At 37.9% G+C, this 20,015-nt stretch overlaps 1 protein-coding gene across 4 annotated transcripts in view; it reads right to left on the minus strand.

The window, feature by feature from the left end:
* The window catches only part of LRP6 (LDL receptor related protein 6), a 148,913-nt gene that overhangs the window by 47,331 nt on the left and 81,567 nt on the right, over positions 1 to 20,015 (minus strand). For all 4 annotated transcript variants that reach the window (NM_001257719.1, XM_077952451.1, XM_077952450.1 and 1 more), the window contains 4 exon segments: positions 10,542 to 10,713; positions 11,798 to 12,194; positions 14,739 to 14,870; positions 18,008 to 18,204. In NM_001257719.1, the coding sequence (NP_001244648.1) occupies positions 10,542 to 10,713; positions 11,798 to 12,194; positions 14,739 to 14,870; positions 18,008 to 18,204 (898 nt within the window).

Below are 20,015 nucleotides of genomic sequence, written 5' to 3' on the forward strand. Positions count from 1 at the left end.
AATTCTGTGTCTATTTACCAGTTTCTCTTCATTCTTCTACTCTCTAAAAAATTTCTCATGATCAGCAAGTAATACTGTGGCAGAAACAGATTCAAATATAAGCTTTATCACTCAGTGGGTACCCTTAAGCAAGTTCTCGCAAATAAAATAGGGACAGCGGGCTAGGCACGGTGGTTCATGTCTGTAATCCCAGCACTTTGGGAGGCTGAGATGGGCGGACCACGAGGTCAAGAGATGGAGACCATCCTGGCCAACATGGTGAAACCCTGTCTCTACTAAAATACAAAAAATTAGCTGGGCGTGGTGGCGCACACCTGTAGTCCCAGCCACTAGGTAGGCTGAGGCAGGAGAATCGCTTGAACCCAGGAGGCTGAGGCTGCAGTGAGCAGAGATCGTGCCACTGTACTCCAACCTGGCAACAGAGCGAGACTCTGTCTCAAAAAAAAAAAAAAATAGGGACAGCGCCACTGCCATCACTGAATTAATTAAGGATCAAATAAAATAATGCTAAATATATAGCACAGTATTAGGTGCACTACCTGGCAAACACTGGTTCCTGCCCTTTAAAATCATTTTATTAAAATGCTTTAGTTCCTAAATGTAAACAGCTACATGATTGTATTTAATTATTTAATGTAGTGCTTCAAAATAAAAATACGTAAATATAAAAGAATACATGAAAATAAAAGACCAAAACAACCACTCACTGTTAAACTGGAGACAAAAACCAAGAGACCTTTATCTATCCTGAAACCAGTAGGAAACTACACAGCTACAGCCTCCCATTTCCTACTCCCATTTTTATTGTTTACTTTTGCTAGTTAGATATAAAGTAACTAAAACAGTAAACAAAAAAAAGCAAATATTTGACAATTTCATACGAGTACACTTTTGCTGCTCTACCAGACCCCTAATTCACTTCCCCGCAAATCAAACAATATTAGTAAAGACATCCAGTAAATGCAAATCACCATGATAGACATGATGAATGCTGAGAAGTTTGAACAGGGCCTCTTCCAGCTAAGGTATTACAATCTAACTGGGGAGGTAAACGGTATTTACACTAAAATTACACAAATATCCCCTCTCTGTAAGTAATCAGGAAAAACTTCAGGAAATAATAGGCGTTGAAATTCATCTTGAAGAATTAGAATTTTGACAAAGAGAAAGAGAAAAAGATTTTCTAGAATAAAAGAAATAATATGAGTAAAAAACAGTATAAAACAGTAGACAGAATTTTAATAATATACTTTATTTAATCTAACACATCCAAAATTCTTTTCTCTCAACATGTAATCAATATTAAAATTTTGTTAATGACATCTATGTTTTTTTTTTTTCTTTATACTAGGTCTTCTTAGTATGTGTTTTACAATTAAAGTACATCCCAATTCAACCTAGGCACATTTTAAGTTCTGCAGAGCCACATGTAATTAGTGGCTACATATTGCACTGTGCTGGATTAGAGTCTTCAGACTGGTTACTATATACAGCATATAAGAATATTAACTGGCTCCTTTTTTAGTTTACATCACTGTCCCCTCTATACCTGTCACCTTCAGGCTTACCTCAGATCGATCAGGCTCAGTAAAGCTTCAAACAAATGTCTTTTATTTGGTCTTTCTTTCCTCCCAGCTATATACTATTTAATTCTAATATGAAGTTGAAATTATTTCAGACACACACACACACACACACACGTCTTTGACGGAAAAATAAAAACAAACTACTTTTTTTCTTCTTGCCACATTTGCAAGTTTACATATAAAACATTAGCTAAGAGGTTAGAAGGAGCGACAAAGACCTGATTCTTTCATTTCTTTTAGGCTATGTCAAAAAGGAAGTATCAAGACCATAGATACATTATTAGAAAACCCATTTCTGCCATCTCCTTAATCCTCCCACTTAAGACATACTACAGTCTAGATCAGCCATGTACTAACAATGGTTAAAACTAGGTAGTGCATGGTCATCTCTACTCTGCTTTCTATAGTCTGACATTTTCCATAATTTTTGAAAAATGAAGAGAAAAAGCTAAGGAGCAAGCCCAAGGACACACAAATAATAATGATGATGATAACTGCTGTTATTAACAAATGCTCTTATCAGCCAGGCGCGGTGGCTCACGCCTATAATCCCAGCACTTTGGGAGGCCAAGGCGGGCAGATCACGAGGTCAGGAGATCGAGACCATCCTGGCTAACATGGTGAAACTCCGTCTCTACTAAAAACACACACAAAAAAATTAGCCGGATGTCGTGGCAGGCGCCTGTAGTCCCAGGACTACTCCTGACTACTCGGGAGGCTGAGGCAGAAGAATGGCATGAACCCGGGAGGCGGAGATTGCAGTGAGCCAATCTCGCCCCACTGCACTCCAGCCTGGGCGACAGAGTGAGACTCAGTCTCAAAATAAAAAATTAAATTAAATTAAATTAAATTAAACACTATTATCGTTTTTGTTAATATGATATAGAAAGGAATTATAAGGATCCTCTGAAAAGATTAAGGGATCACCAGCTAAAACAATATCTGACTGTGAGACTTTGAATCTAAACACACAGATAATGTATTTTCCTTCACACAAAGTCCAATTTCTGAAATGTTTCCTTCCATTACTTTTGTAGAGGTGACACTATTAGAAAACTGACTTCTCCACTAAGTATTTTTCATGTACCAGCCACACAATCTTTTTCTACTAGGCACAAGTTACCATAGTGAAATAAGAACATGTTGCTCTGTCTTAAAGAAATCACTATTCCATTTCTCATATTCCTGTAAAAGTTTTGGACAGGTTACTAGTTCTATAAATACAGTTTAAGCCCCTTATGTTTAAAATAACACAAATCCTGGCAAAAGCTTGTTTGTATATTCTGAACCCAGAACAAATGAACCACTTTAGGCAATTCCAAAAGATTACACTTATGCTTTAAAAACTGTGCCAATGTTAATTAAATCTGGCAACTCTTAAGGGTTTACTTCACTGTATTACCTCAGAGTGGTTTAATTAGTTAAACTGAAATTAGGCTTCTGTCACTTCTAAAATCTAACTCCAAATCTGAACCAGAGTCTCCAGTGGTTTCAGCTGCTTTGACCACACTGTGGCATTGGTTTAACATTCTGAAATATTCTAAACCACACTGAGAATATAGGCTACAAGAGGAAATAGACGTGGGTTAACCATAACATTATCTGCACAAAGAAGAGGTAATGGCAAATCTTCTACAGACATCACATCCAGTCTTTGAATCATTTCATCAGCTCATTAAATGTCAAGACAGGATTGCCCATGCAATCTTGGAATGCAGCCAGTCTACTACCAAAATTGCTGCTATGCAACTTCACTTGACAAGACAAGTTCAAGGAATAGATGCAGGAGGACAACCAAGCACCCACCATAAAATGTGCTAGAGTGGGAATGCTATAAAGTTCTAGAAGAGAAACTCAAATTATGCCCAAAATGAACCATCCTCTTCTAATGTTCCAGACAATATCCAAAACAAGCAGTTAATTAAAAGCTTACACGTAAGAGAGACAGATATGACTGAGGGTTGGGGAGTATATTTTTTCTGATACAACTTCATAGAACATAAAATATAATTTCACATAAAAGGGATTTTAAAACATAGAATATTTATCCACGGAAACAACATTTCAATCATGCCAAATCTCACTGAGGTGACAAGTATAAAGAAATGCTTTGGACCCACTAGGTGCAGTAAAGGGACACCATGCACCTGTTTAAGAGAGAGGTAGGGGCAATTACAGTGCTATATTCAAAGCCTTTTAAACTATTTCAAGATACATTATGTCTGAGTACATATAAGTGATTTTAAATATGAAAAGAATTAAAGTATCATAGTTACTCCAGGTAGTTATATAATATTTTTTGCATTGAATATTAAACATTTGCAATTACTATGCTCTTTTTCTGTTAGAGCTAAAAATTACTAATGTGACCAAAGCTTTCTAAAACCTGAATTACTCCAGGAAACGAAAAAATTGAGAACAGAGTTCCAGATGAAGGCATGATGATGATGAATGTCAACATCCTGGTCAATTATACTCAACTGCTTCATAAGACACTTCTGAAAGCCTCACTGTCCTGAGGCCCCAAAAACCTAATAGGGAAAAGATTAACATGTCAACAAGGGAAAACCGCCCTCTTTGCTCTCATTCTTTTCAAGCACAGCTAAAATAAATTCTTTTGTTTTTCGGGCGACGGGGTCTTGCTCTGTTGCCCAAGCTAGAGTTCAGTGGCATCATCTCAGCTCACTGCAACCTCTGCCTCCCAGACTCAAGTGATCCTCCCACCTCAGCCTCCAGAGTAGCTGGGACTATAGTTGCATACCACCATGCCTGGCTAATTTTTGCATTTTTTTGTAGAGACGAGGTTTTGCCATGTTGCCCAGGCTGGTCTCAAACTCCTGGGCTCAAGTGATCTTCCCACTTCAGCCTCCCAAGTAGCTGGGACTCCAGGAGTGCATTACCATGCCCAACTAATTTTTATTTTCTGTAGAGTCAGGTATCTCATTGTGTTACCCAGGCTGGTTTCAAACTCCTAGCCTCAAGGGATCCTCCTACCTCAACCCTCCCAAAGTGCTGGGATTACAAGTGTGAGCCACTGTGCCCAATAATCAACTGGCAATTTTCAAATAGGAGTTCACAAATTTATTGTTATGCGATGTACCCCAGACACAAAATAACACAACAGGACAGCACCATGTTTACAACTCAATGAACATAAATCCAAAATCCAGGTGCTCTGCTGAGTTGAGCAATCTAATGATGGAGTTTATCAATATAATTCTTCCGTGATATGTTATGAAGATTTGGGGAGAAATATATATCCACACTAACATACAGTACATATTGTGTAGTAAAGTAGCACATATGGGCAAACATTCAGGTATTTAAATTAATTATTTTAAATATTTCTCAAACTGAAAGTATAATCAATCTTTCTTTTTTTTTTTTTAAAGCAGAGCTCTTGCTCTGTTGTCCATGCTGGAGTGCAGTGGCCTGATCTCAGCTCATTGCAACCTCCACCTCCTGTGTTCAAATGATTCTTGTGTCTCAGCCTCCTAAATAGGTGGGATTACAGGCACATGCCACCAGGTTGGGCTAATTTTTGTATTTTTAGTAGAGACGGGGTTTCACCATGTTGGCCAGGCTGGTCTCCAACTCCTGGCCTCAAGTGATCAGCACACATCAGTCTCCCAAAGTGCTGGATTACAGTCGTGAGCCACCGTGACCAGCCTCAAACTGAAGGTATAATCAATTTTAATGTTATAAATTGGCAAAGATTCAAAAGTACTTGTTGATACTTGTCATATTATCAGAACAGCCTCATCTCAACAATAGATTTTTTATTATAATTTCTTAAGGAGGAATTAATCTCACAAACCAACAGTAAAAAAAATTATCAAGAAGTTCCTATATGTTTTTAACAATTCAAAGGCTAAGATACCAAACAAAGAAATTCCTTTAAAAAAGAAGTTTGAATACTTGGGAAACAAACTTCCTTATTAGGGTATTGATGAAATAAAGGAAGTTATCATAGGAAAATGTAGCCCTGCAATTTCAGGCTTAGAATATGAAACAGAACATTCACCAAATGCCAAGTTTTCAGTACACATTATACAAAATAATACCTTCTTTATTCAAAATTTCTTGGTACTAAAGGTTCTAATAATCTTCGTTTCTGTTTCCCAACAAAGTTGTGCCAGGTAAAATTAGGTTTGTACAAAACTAGCGATGGACATTGTATCCTCTTAAAGTAGGGAAGCTTACTCTAAGATTTAAAGCAAATACACATGTTCTTAAAGTACACAGGAAAATCTTTTTACCTATACTATCAGGTGTTGCTGCATTGTCAGTAGAAACTCAGAAATGAAAGTGGGGAGGAGAAACCAAAATAAAAAGTATATAATGAAAAAACAGGTCAGGCACGATGGCTCACGCCTATAATCTCAACACTTTGGGAGGCCGAGGTGGGTGGATCATTTGAGGTCAGGAGTTCGAGGCCAGCCTGGCCAACATGGAGAAACCCCGTCTCTACTTAAAATACAAAAAGTAGCCAGGCATGGTGGCATGGGCCTGTAATCCCAGCTACTCGGGAGGGTGAGGCAGGGGTATCACTTGAGCCTAGGAGGCAGAGGTTGCAGTGAGCTGAGATCACGCCACGTACTCCAGCCTGGGCGACGGAGTGAGACCAAGTCTCAAAAAAAAAAAAAAAAAAAAAAAAAAAGGCCGGGTGCAGTGGCTCACGCCTGTAATCCCAGTGCTTTGGGAAGCCGAGGCAGGTGGCTCACCAGCCTGGCTAACACGGTGAAACCCCATCTCTACTAAAAATACAAAAACTTAGCCAGGAATGGTGGCAGACGCCGGTAGTCCCAGCTACTTGGGAGGCTGAGGCAGGAAAATGGCGTGAACCCGGGAGGCGGAGCTTGCATGAAGTGAGCTGAGATCGCACCACTGCACTCCAGCCTGGGCAAAATAGTGAGACTCCATCTCAAAATAAATAAATAAATAAATAAATAAATAAGAAAAAGAAAAAAGAAACTGTGAAAAAAATTTAGCTACGACAACACTACTGTTTTCAATAAAACCAAAGATTAGAAACGTTGATTTTTGTCAATCAGTTAAATGGGTACACAACAAGAAAAGTAACCTCAAGAAAATATAAGCTAATAGTACATTCTGAATTTTACACCATGGCAAAAATGCTTTAAACCTATAAATGATCAATGACATCTCTTTGCTATTAGTAAGAAGTACTACAGGCCCTCAGTACAACAGACGTTTTCAGCAGTAAAACCTGACCCCCCCAAAAAAAGGAAATGCTGTTAAGACAATGTTGTTCTGCCTCCTGCAGGGTCATATAAAATCGAAATAAAGGCTTTTGATCTTTCCCCTATCAAAAACATGAAAATTATTCTTTCTGCTAATGCTTTAGTACTTATTATGGGAAGGCCCCACAACAATATAGTAAAAATCGGGAGGCGGGGAGGGGGTGGTGGCAGAAGTACAGTGCAGACAAGTAAACTAGGTTTGTCCACAAAAGGCAATGAAGTCATTTCAGCATAATGAAGAAGAGACATAAACAAGTACTAGCAAGCACCTTTTAAATAACACCTACAGATAGGTGGCCACTATCACCTGACAAGTAGGGAAAACAGACATACCCTCACATATATGTTATTCTACTAAAGCAGGAGCCAAATACCACAACCATTTTTTTAAAAACATGTGACATCATTAGCAATGCCCTATGCTCAATCCCTCCTTCCAGAAGCTTAGGTTAAATCTAGTCATTCTTTCTACAACTCTGTATAACATAAAAACACATCTAATACCTAGAATTCCCCATTCCTTCTCCCTGGTTTCCCTAATGTAGACAGCATCTGGGCACATCGCCACTTACAAAAGAGGAAGTGAGAAGCTGATCTAAAGAATTTCCACTAAGTGAGCAGGTAGCATAAATGAGTGAACACAATGAGACTTTCCCATGTGATCCACCACTCAAGACAAAATAGGTTTACTATGTCTTACCTTGCTACATAATAATTTACCAAATAATTATCTTTTCTTTCCAAATGTCCTATAAACACATATACAACAGTGTGATCCCAAACAGACTCTTTTTTTTGAGACGGAGTCTTGCATCTTGTCTCCCAGGCTGGAGTGCAATGGCATGATCTTGGCTCACTGCAACTTCCGCCTGCAGGGTTCAAGTGATTCTCCTGCCTCAGTCTCCTGAGTAGCTGGGATTACAGGTGCCCGCCACCATGCCCAGCTAATTTTTGTATTTTTACTAGAGACAGGGTTTTGCCATGTTGGCCAGGCTGGTCTCGAACTCCTGACCTCGTGATCCACCCGCCTCAGCCTCCCAAAGTATTGGGAATACAGGCGTGAGCCACCGCGCCTGGCCAACCAGACTCTTAAGTCTTTCAGAAGAGACCAGGGTTAACATAACCATAATTTGATACTCTCTTATAGTCCCAGCGAAAAGCAGCTTTCATTTTTAGGCATGACAAAAGCTAAGAAGCTTTCTAAGGAAAATGGGACTAGAAGGGACAATGTCACCCAGACTAGGGTTAGATCAGTATCTAGGATCAGCTGCCACTAACAAAAGGCTAGCAAATACACTTCTTGGAAAAAGAGGGATTTTAAAAATTACATATCTTTCTAAAAGTTTTCAAGTTCAGTATTATCAAGTCAAGGGAGATGAAAAGCTGGTAGAAGCAGTTGCTCCTAGAATCACTACTAGTCTCAGGATGGGAAACCCCAGTTTTTCTCCCCTAGTTATGCAAGACTAATTTAGACGAAGAGCTGCACTCTTTCTTTAGTTTGCCAAGTATCAGATTTTACATCAACATAAGAAGGGAATAAATAACTATATGCTGTCTTTATTTCCTAGATGTGCCTATGTAAATAAAATGGCAAAGGCTCTGATGTCCTAACAGTGAAAACTCATCAGAATCTCCAGGGGAAATTATAAAGGGAGGTCTTCATGTATACAGAAGTAAATTTACCACAAACATCAATCTACAAAAAGGGGATAAAAATCAAACAGCAGTTGTGTTCAGATGGATCTAAAAACAAGATTTATGGGTGACAGAGCCTTTGCAGATTAAAAGAATGAATGAATGAAGGAACAAATGAACGAATGAATGAACGAATGAAAAAAAATTAAAAACAGGTTTACGGATGCTGGTACCATACAGGGAAGAAGGAAAGAAAGGCTGAAGGAGCCAATGGCGCCACTATGTGTGTGTGTGTGTATGTATACATATATGAGCATAGCTCAAGAAAACATAACAAAGTGGCCAGAAAAGGAATTCTAATTTTAAAATCTACTGCACTCACTACAAACTAGGAAAACACATCCTATTTATTCAATGTTATATATTGTTATATAAAGTGTATTAATTTTTATTCTTAAAGACAGTCACTCAGAACTCCATAAATTGTGATGTCGTTATCTGAATCCCTTCTGAACTATTTGTTATTCTGAATAAATTTCTGTATCTAAAGTATTATACCTAAAGTGGGAAAAATGAGCCTTGACATATTTCCCAGTAAGAAACAAATGATTTTATTTTCAGGCTAATCAGTCAGTTATAACAGGCTAAGATGGGCAAAACCAAATATGGAATTTTAAAAACCTTGTGTGATAATAAATTGAATGCATTCCTTACGTAAATTTTCTTGCAGATATTCTTCTAAAATATACGGGCTTTAAACTGTTTTCCTAAGCATACTCATACCTATACACTCATGTATAGTTCATAATCCACAGGTGTGGACTAGATGGGATTAGGTAGGCAATCTATATTCAAGCAGACCAAAATGAAGCTAAAAGCCTGTCTGAAACATGAACTCATAACCTCTGTCTCATTAGCAATGCACTCCAACTGTTAAAAGATTCAAACATCAACTTGGATTTGAAAAGAGTGGGAGGCAGTGAAATACTAACAGGGAGAAAATTTATGGAGTCTATGCAAAAGTTTCTATTAATGAAAACCAGCTGCAAGAACAACAGATGCCGCTTTCAGTATTTGAGCCTGGTGGAATACTAACGGGTTTCTTCTATTCCAAGTTTCCATTTTGGAAGCAAGGCCCTTTAAGTCATTATTCCCTCAGAGTCATAGGTACTCTACAGAATACCTTTCTAAAACAACTGTTCTAGAGTCTGAATTTTCTGTCCATTAGATGTGTACAGTGTCTCTCTGAAGAGTCATTTAAAGCCATCCTTGTATGAGAAGTTTCCCCCAAAGGAAAATTGAGATCCTAACTCTGTTTTATCTATGCGATCCATAAGACCTGTAGCAAAGTCTAATTCGAAGTTGTTAATTTTAGACTTAACACCAATATCAGAGATATATGCCACTAACAAAACATTCTGATAAAATATTAATCACTGATTATTTTCACCATAATCTATTTGATTGCCACAAACTTAATTCTACCACTTGGTAAATATTTTTTTGCCAACCATTGGTTAATTAGTCTTGCTCCCACACAGCCCATAAATCAATTTTAAAATTGTTTGCATGTAATCAGCATATTATTTAACATATTCTACCATCCACCCCAACACCAGTAACAGCAATAAAAGATATATATATACACACACACACGCACACACACACACGCATACATATGGACTTTGTTTTCCTAACCTAGGACAGCCAGTTCTTCCAGTATAGAGCTTACATAATTTTGGTTTGCAGAAATTACCCCTAGGAAATTCAGGCAGTGGCTTTACCCAAAATGACGAAAATCACTTATATAACCTTTTAAGACTAGAAACTGATCAACAGCCATTTCTCATACCAATACATTTCTCTATACCAGGATTATGTGGAAGAGAATATATTATCCCTAGAATCATGAAGGTTGAGTAAAATTTCTGTAAAACGTACCTTTGGCACCCCAGACAACTGTTAAGAAGAAAGAATATCTGTACTCAAATTATTATACTGTCAACTCAAAACCCATTATAAAAGTGGCTTGAAAATGAAAAAGCAAAAAACAAACCTCAATCTTGTCTGTTTTGGCATCTCCCCAGTATATTCTGCCTTCATCATAATCCAAGGCTAAACCATTTGGCCATCCAAGAGAAGTGTTAACCAATACTACACGGTCAGAACCATCCAGAGCTGCTCGCTCAATTTTCGGAATTTCTCCCCAGTCAGTCCAATACATGTACCTATAGAAGTATACAGAAAATGAGCTAAAAATAGATAATAAAATGTAACTTTCAGATATTCTAAAGGTGAGATCCACCCCTCCTATTACACTGGTATCATCAGTTAATGGCATAGAAGGGAAAAAAAAGCATATGAAGAGTGTGTTTAAGACATTTATCACAGCAGTATATAAGATTGTGGGAAATTTCCAGATCAAACAGCGTGTTCTAGAGCCAATCCTGAAAATGCCTCCCAATAATGAGATTACAGTTTTACTTCTTTTTTTAAAAAAAACATTGTGTGCCCTTTTCCATGAACTTTCTGTCTTTTCCTTGGTGGCTTGTCATCTCTGGCACAAAAGGCTTATCCCAGCAGTATTAGTCAGATGGCAAACTGAATTCTCAAAATAACTGTTTCTTGCCGCAGTGCTAAGTGATTCTTATGGCTCCTGGATGTTTAAATGGCTCTAAGGCATTGGTACATACTGGGGTGTAATTTGTCACTATGCTCATCCTCAGAATAAATCTCATAGTAATAATAAAATTGTTGAGTATGTAAAAAGTTGTACGTCCCTGGACTATGATCCGGGTGGCATGGTAAAACGAAACAAACAAACAAACAACAACAAACTAGAAGTCAAGCTGCATGGGCAGACAAAGTTTTGGAAATCAAGTTATTCATGTATTTAGGGAAATAAAAGTAAGCTATATTCTTACTATAAAGTACTGAAAATGGAATTAAAGCTTCTAGGGGAAGGGAAAGAGTTCTGAAAACAATTTCTTTCCACATTTTTCATGGTAATGATGCAATCCAAGCAAAATCTGCAGACAACACCCAAAGTCAGCAAACATGGACTTAATTTAGAAAGAAAAAATATCTAAGACATCCAATGCAAAAAACTAGCAATTTTTAAACTTGAGATTGTATTCCAATCACCATACCCTAAAAATAGACAGTCATTAAAGAGCTGTTTACTGGAAACCTATATATATATATGTATGTCATGTTTTATATATATATGTCATGTTATCTTAGTCAATGTTTTTAGGAACCTGTGTAAAGCAGAAACACCACACAGAATTTGCTATCAGTAGAGCTTCTTACCCAACCATAGGATCTAACACAATAGCCCGGGGTTCCTCTAAGTCCTCTGAAATCAAGATCTTCCTCATGGTCCCATTGAGCCTTGTCACTTCTATTCGATCAGTGCCAGTGTCCGTCCAATAAAGATTTCGTGCAACCCAGTCCACAGCAATACCATCAGGATGGGCAATTTGAGCAGTGACCACAAACTGACTGCCAGATCCATCTATAAATGAACGGCGTATGGCCCTCACTTCATCATCAGTCCAGTAGATGTAGCCTTCCACAGGATCATAATCTATGGCAATGGCATGACGGATGTCTTCTAACTGCAGAACAATGTCTGTAAAATCTGGTGTATCCAAAGAAATGCGTCTCAAGTCTGTCCTTCGAGCTAAAAGCAATAATTCTGTGGCACCTAGAACAACAAAGTGAAATGAAGAATAGTTTGAAACCGAGAAGTAAAATTTACCTGCTCTAGATAAAGAATCAACAACTGAAAAATAAATATAAAATTAATATAAAATATACATAAATTAACACAAAAGGATATATGAGCTCTCTTTACAGTGGAAATGGAAAGTAATACAGTGAAATAGGAAGAATCTACTCTGAAGTCAAACTGTTTAATGGCTAACTCTCCAAATTAAGTTCTGATACACTCTATGGTTTCACTGGAATTAATCCAGCCAGTTAAAAGTACAATGAATAATGACTATGTAATGACTAAGAAGCTAAGTAGCTGAGTATTAAAGGAGAAGGAGATGTAGGATATAGATCCTTTGTTCAAGAAGCATTTTTTAAAAAAAGATAAAGAAATTTAGGACAAGAATCTTTGTGGTTTACAGGAACGTTCTAAAATTGGATCATGGTGATAACTGTATAACTCTGTCAATTTACTAAAAAGTCACTGAATTGTACAATTTAAAAAATGGATGGATTTTATATGGTATATAAGTTACATCTCAGTAAAGCTGTCTTAACAAAGAGAAATACAGGGCAATACCTCACAGAATTGAGGACAAAGCAAGCTATGGAGAAGCAAACAGCTGCAGTAGGGGGAAGGAACCAGATAAACATAACACAGTGGTTAAGAGTTGTGGATCCAATATAATTTGATTCAAGAAGCTACACAAACATTGGGAAAATATCTAATCCCTCTAAGCCTAGTTTCTTCATCTATACCTTGTAAGGCTGCTGTAAGGATTAAAGGAGATAAATCTAAAACTCAGGAAGGTACTGAACATGTAAGTACTCAAGAAATATTAACTAATACTTACCAACAGTATTAAAAAATAAAGACTTTCAGATTTTTATTTTACTGAATTTTAAATTAGGTTTATTTACGAACTGTTTTAAGCCCAAGCCCCAAATATTTAACCACATAACTAAGAATGAGGATACTGAGCTCAATTTTTTTTTCATTTTAAATGTTCAAGTAAACCACCAGCAAAAAATCATCTAACTATACGAAGCTAATAAAAGACAGTAAGCAAATTGACAACTGAAAGAACAAGAAAAGATTCCCAGCTAAATAAATGAGTCCAAAACAAAATACTGGCATATAAACTTCAAGAATCAACCTGCAATTACAAGTTAAAAAACTGAGAAGAGGAGTGAAGCCTCTCAATATCGGCTCTTTCACTCTAGAGCTAATTATAAATGAATCCAACTTGAAGAAAATACAGCCCAAATGCCACTGCAGGAACCAAGTAGGAATAACTTTGTACAATTCACTGCCCCAGCTAACAGCCAAAAGGAGCTAGCCCAGAACTTCACAAAGAAGTCATAGAGCTGTTAATTTGAGCAAGGTGATCAAAACATAACAGTTAACTTAAGACTACTACATGCCAAATGCACATATGAAATTCAAAACTGGTTAAATATGTACACTTGCACTGCTGTGAGGGAGCAGATAGGCCATTATTGCTAAAATAAATCCTCTGTTTTAAAGTCAGGCTACATTTTTAAAGAAAAAAGCAACATTACAAAAACCTTTTGTTTTAAATTGAAACCAAATTGTTGTCTGCCATGGAAACCATTTGACAAGAGTCAGCCAGCTTCACCTTTTACTATGAGGGTAATTTATCAATGCCAAGTCATAACAAACATCCTGTACACAGACTCAATTCCATCTCTCTGACTCCCTGGCCCCCTTGCCAGGGACTCTAACACACTCCAAAACACAGGCTTCTGCTTTTCAGAGTTAGATAAAGAAGCCACAGCTAAATAAAACAATTTTCTTACCAGGTCTTGCTGGTTGCTAGAGAACCAGATGGTGATCCATAGGGGTGATAATGAAGAATAACATTCTCATTAAGAAGAAAAACAGAAAAACTGGTGTTCTTCCAAACTGGAAGTCCCTTAAAATGTCCTAAATCAGTATACTTTCTCCAACATGCCCTCTCTCTATAGGGAATTAAGAGTAAGGAGAAGAGGCAAAGTGTGTTTCTTAAGTATAAAAAGAAGTTGTTTTAAACAGTACAACATGGATTATTTTTTCTAGCTCTGAAAGAATCTCTCTGTTGTTAAAAAGCAATTTAAAATGTCCTTAAATAATTTGTTATAAAATATATCTCATGATATTCTTTGTAGCTAAAAGTTTAATAAACATACTTTCTTTCACAGGTTCTTGATTCACAAATGCTACCTGTTAACAATATATTCTTTATGAGAATACTTATTTCCATAAGTATCAACTGTGATATCAATGACTATGAGATTGACAGAAAAGATACAAGTAACTTTTTTCAAAAATGTGTTATTTAAAACACTAAAGTAATTTTAAAAATAGCATTCAAGTGATACCACAGAACAAAACACTCCTATTCTATAACCATGTGTGAAATTAAGTGACTGGTCTCCCAAAGCAGTATAACCTAGAGAGCTGATTATAGAGAAAACAAATCATAAAGAATTCCAATAGTTATAAAGTTTTTCATTTTGGATAATATCTTCTTACCATCTTTGCAGGTTTTTCCATTCTCCAGGAGTTTGACCCCAGTGGGGCAAGCACACTGATAAAAAGGCTTGACTGGAGACATCAAACACAAATGGGAACAACCCCCATTGTCAATTCCACATGGATTTGTGGCTGTCAAATATAAATCACATTGATTAATACCAATGATTACTAAGTACACAAAGGTTAACAACCATAACATGAACAACTGTGATAAGCCAAAATTATTACCAAATGTCATGCAGGTGCTTGACTATCAAACCATCTGCAAAGACGGGAATTAATCAGTGTGAATTTACTTAGTATTTTGTATTCAAAGAGGAATACACAAGAAGTAAAGCAGGAGATCCCCGCACTAAAAGAGGTTACAATTCAGTCAGTTAAACAAAATTAACAAAAAGCAAAACTAAAAAAAAAAAAAAAAAAAAACAATAAAACTAAGTGCTATTTTGCACATTATAGACAATAAGTATAGAGTCATATGGGAAAAAACCCACTGAGGTTTAAAGAATTGAAGAGCTTTGTGGAGTATATATAGCACAGGAGCCTTCAAGGATAGGATGGATAAATAAGAGGACATTTCAAGTATGGTAAAGCTATCTGAATAAAACTTTAGGGACTACAAACTGGGTAAGATAATCAGGTGAACAGTGTAACTGGAGGTTAAGATTTCTATTAACTAAAAGGAACTAAAGCTGAATGAGTACAAAGAATGGGAATAGATTAAAGTGAAGGACACTGAAAGCCAAGAAAAGTAGTTATGTTGAAAAGTCATGCCTTGGGAAGATTAACACAAGGGATAAGCAGAAAAAAGGGGAAAATGAAAAGCAGAGAAAACTAATTAGCAAACTTTGGAAATTATGGAAAAGGATATGTCCAAACAATACTCATAGAAAAAAATCAACATAAGATGGAGACCAATGGAACATGAAAGATAAAAGTAACCAACATGAAAGATAACTGCAAATTCTCAAATTAGTAAAACACAAAGGACCAACAATGCCATTTAAAAAGAAAAACAGGAGGTCAGGCATGGTGGCTCATGACTGTAATCCCAGCACTTTGGGAGGCCAAGGCAGGTGGGTCACTTAAGCCCAAGAGTTTGAGACCAGCTTGGGTCACCAACATGGTGAGACCCTACCTCTATAAAAAATACTAAAATTAGCCAGGTGTGGTGGCATATGCCTGTAGTCCCCGCTACTCGGGAGGCTGAGGTGGGAAGATCACTTGAGCCTGGAAGTTGGAGGCTGCAGGGAGCCGTGATCACATAAACGCACAACAGAGTAAGACTCCATCTCAAAAAAGCAAACAAAAAACAGGGAAAATTCTCTTTTCAGACCTATGAAGAATAAAAAAAATTCATACGAGTGACTGAATGTTTTCTTTTGTACAGAAGAGTAACACATACATTTAAAAACATTTTTATGGGCTCATGATCATCAGATTCCAACATAACACTTTCAATATTTGATTATCTCCCCCTAAATTGAAAGAGCTAATATAAAGCAACACATGTTGCAAAAACTCTTCATTTTTGGCTATGTAATAAAATCTGAAATACACTCAGACAGATGCCAGACATTTATTTACACACAAGTGCCAAACCCTTAACATTCTCATATTCCTTTTAAACCTAATTCCAGTCATCTCTTAAAAGTTCTCAGCAGTCATAGCCCAAGTCATTGTAAAGGCTGACCAAAAATAGAACCAAAACTAAGGAAAACAAGGTGGGAGGGGTACGCAGAAAAGTTTAAGTAGGTATTTTATTTAGCAAGCTGAGGTACTTAAATTCAAATATATTCTAGATTAACGGAGTTTTCATTTAAAAAGAAGAGGGAGTTTTTTTGTGTGTTTTTTTGTTTTTTTTTTTTTGAGACATAATTTCGTTCTTGTTGCCCAGGCTGAAGTGCAATGGCGCGATCTTGGCTCACTGCAACCTCTACCTCCTGGGTTCAAGTGATTCTCCAGCCTCAGTCTCCCAAGTAGCTGGGATTATAAGCATGCACCACCATACCTGGCGAATATTTTTGTTTTTTTAGTAGAGACGTGTTGTCTCTACTAAACGCCATGTTGGCCAGTCTCAAACTCCTGACCTCAAGTGATCCACCTGCCTCGGCCTCCCACAGTGCTGGGATTACAGGCATGAGCCACCGCGCCTGGCCCAAGAGTTTGTTTGTTTGTTTTTGTTTTTGTTTTTGAGACGGAGTCTCGCTCTGTCGCCCAGGCTGGAGTGCAGTGGCCAAATCTCAGCTCACTGCAAGCTCCGCCTCCCAGGTTCACGCCATTCTCCTGCCTCAGCCTCCTGAGTAGCTGGGACTACAGGTGCCCGCCACCTCGCCCGGCTAGTTTTTTGTATTTTTTAGTAGAGACGGGGTTTCACCATGTTAGCCAGGATGGTCTCGATCTCCTGACCTCGTGATCCACCCGTCTCGGCCTCCCAAAGTGCTGGGATTACAGGCTTGAGCCACCGCGCCCGGCCAGAGTTTGTTTTTTAAACACACTCACATCAACACATTCAACTACATATTGAAAGAAATAATATGAACAAAAAATTAATTTGTTATAAGCGTAGCATATAAGCTATCTCAATTTTTAAATTATCTTTTCTCTTCTCCACCTCTAGAACTGCTGACCCAAAAAGGCTGAGGTGGTTCTGTAGTGAAAGGCTACAAATGGTCTAGGTTATTGCCTAACCTGAATTATATTTTTACATTTTCCCTTTTTTTTTTTTTTGAGCAAAGTCTCGCTCTGTTGCCCAGGCTGGAGTGCAGTGGCACAATCTCAGCTCACTGCAATCTCCACCTCCCAGGTTCAAGTGACTCTCCTACCTCAGCCTCCCAAGTGGCTGGGACTACAGGTGCACACCACTACACTCCATTAATTTTTGTATTTTTTAGTAGAGACAGGGTTTTTGCCATGTTGGCCAGGCTGGTCTCAAACTCCTGACCTCATATGATCTGCCTGCTTCGGTCTCCCAAAGTGCTGGGATTTTAACTCTCTCTCTTTTTTTTTTTCTTTTTTTTGAGACCGAGTCTTGCTCTGTCTCCCAAGCTGGAATGCAATGGCGCAATCTCAGCTCACTGCAACCTCGGCCTCCCGAGTTCAAGTGATTCTCTTGCCTCAGCCTCCCAAGTAGGATTTTAACTCATTTTTATTCCCGCCAATTATCTTTGGATATGCCCTCCCTCCTCCTGATTCTCACTAAAGCCAGACATTAGAGTGTTACAAAGCTGTTCCAACTTGCAATTTAAAAATCAAGGATCACTTACCATTTGGCTGCCTCTGTTGGCTGAAGGCATGTATATCCATGGGAGAGAAGATGTTAGAATGGATTTCACGCAGACCCTCACCAGTATACTTGTTGCAAGCCAAAATGGAGTGTGTGCTCCAGTCAGTCCAGTACAATATGTCCTCAAATAACGTCAAGGCAAAAGGATGCGGAAGCGAACCTTTAACCACTGCCTGCCTATTAATACAAAGAGAAAAATTTAAACTTATTTCTAAATTTTCTTCTTCTATCATAACATCACCTCTCCCATTAAAATGATCTTAGTTCACATTAACACATACAAATCTTGAGTAATACATACCATTAGGTCAAATACACCTATAAAAAATAATTTACATAATGAATTCATATATATTTTTAAGGTATCCAAAAGCCCCAAACAAGCACTTCGGAATAGTCCCTAACTTGGCAGCAGGCCTCAAGTTCAGTACAAGACACCCGGCAGAGAGGCAGCACTGCTTTTTCATTGTTTGCACTGCTGTCAAATCCTCCTCTTCAGCTACCATCTCTGGACTCACAGCTTCCATCCTTTCACATAATTCATGTCATCAGACAGAGAAAGGTAAGTAATGAGAAAAATTACAGGGGTTACAGTTGCCACTGAAGTAGATATATATCAGCAATAGGTTTTTTCCTTCTTGATGTGAAAGAACAAAGAACCTGAGCCTGTTTTGTCCATCACTTCTTATGGTTTTGATAACCGAGAAAGAAACATAAACATGAGGCCAAAATGGCACTCTCCCTGCAAAGCCCAGTCTAGCTCCAGCAAATGATCATCTTAGCTGGCTTTTCACTCTATTCAGGAGCCAAAAAGAAGTCCTGTCACTGGTAGAATATGTTCATGAGACAAAGCAGACCCAAAATGTTCACAAGCAATACACACTGTTTAAAAGGAAAAGCAGACAGCCTGGTTAGCACTTAAGGCACAGAACTTTGTAGAGTATCAGAGTTATAGAATAAGCAAATGCTCTGGAATAATGAACAAATCACGTTTTGAGTCAAAATAATATTCAAGAAAATACATGTTTTGATATTTTCATAAATTCATGTTTCCCAATTTCCCAATAGCCCACCCAGGAGGCAGAGATGGGTAGAGAGGGAGGAAGGGAAAGAAAAATGAAGGGAAAAGGGAGGGGAAAACATAAGCTACTGAAGAGAAATTAGAAGTATCATATATCTGAAGAAAGATGATTCAGGCTGGGCACGGTAGCTCACGCCTGTAATCCCAGCACTTTGGGAGGCCAAGGCGGGCGGACCACGAGGTCAGGAGATCAAGACCATCCTGGCTAACAAGATGAAACCCATCTCTATTAAAAAAAAAAATACAAAAAAATTAGCCGGGCATGGTGGCGGGTGCCTGTAGTCCCAGCTACTCAGGAGGCTGAGGCAGGAGACTGGCGTGAACCAGGGAAGCGGAGCTTGCAGTGAGCCGAGATCGCACCACTACACTCCAGCCTGGGCAACAGAGCGAGACTCCGTCTCAAAAAACTAAATAAATAAAAAAAAGAAAGATGATTCAATTTTCAGGTCCTTGAGGTTAACTGACATTTTCTACTAACAGACTACCAGCATATTAAATTAAAGGCAATTGAGATCATGTTTATGTGTAAGCAGGATTACCATCTGTGATTGCACATGGAATGGTCTTAGTCTAAAGCATTATAAATTCAGACAAGGTACCTGCACTGCCAACCCATATCACCAGTTTTCTCATTTTCCTTAATCCTCTCTTCCCTAAGTAAAAAGCCTACTATTCCTTCTCATTCCCCAAAGAGAACTGTCACAATGCCTTCTCCTGAAGTGCTTTCTTCTGCTTTTTAAATGGACAGTTTTATTAAATTTACTAAAGAGAATATATTATTTACAGGGTGATGGCACAGTTTATGTTCAATTTTAAAGAGGCCTGTATATTTCACACTAAAGTCTTCCAAAATTCATAGTGGAAACAGAGAGAACTGAGAAAGCTGCCAAAAAAGACAAGTAACACA

Source organism: Macaca mulatta, chromosome 11, assembly GCF_049350105.2.
Source record: "Macaca mulatta isolate MMU2019108-1 chromosome 11, T2T-MMU8v2.0, whole genome shotgun sequence".
In the NCBI taxonomy this organism is placed as follows: domain Eukaryota; kingdom Metazoa; phylum Chordata; class Mammalia; order Primates; family Cercopithecidae; genus Macaca; species Macaca mulatta.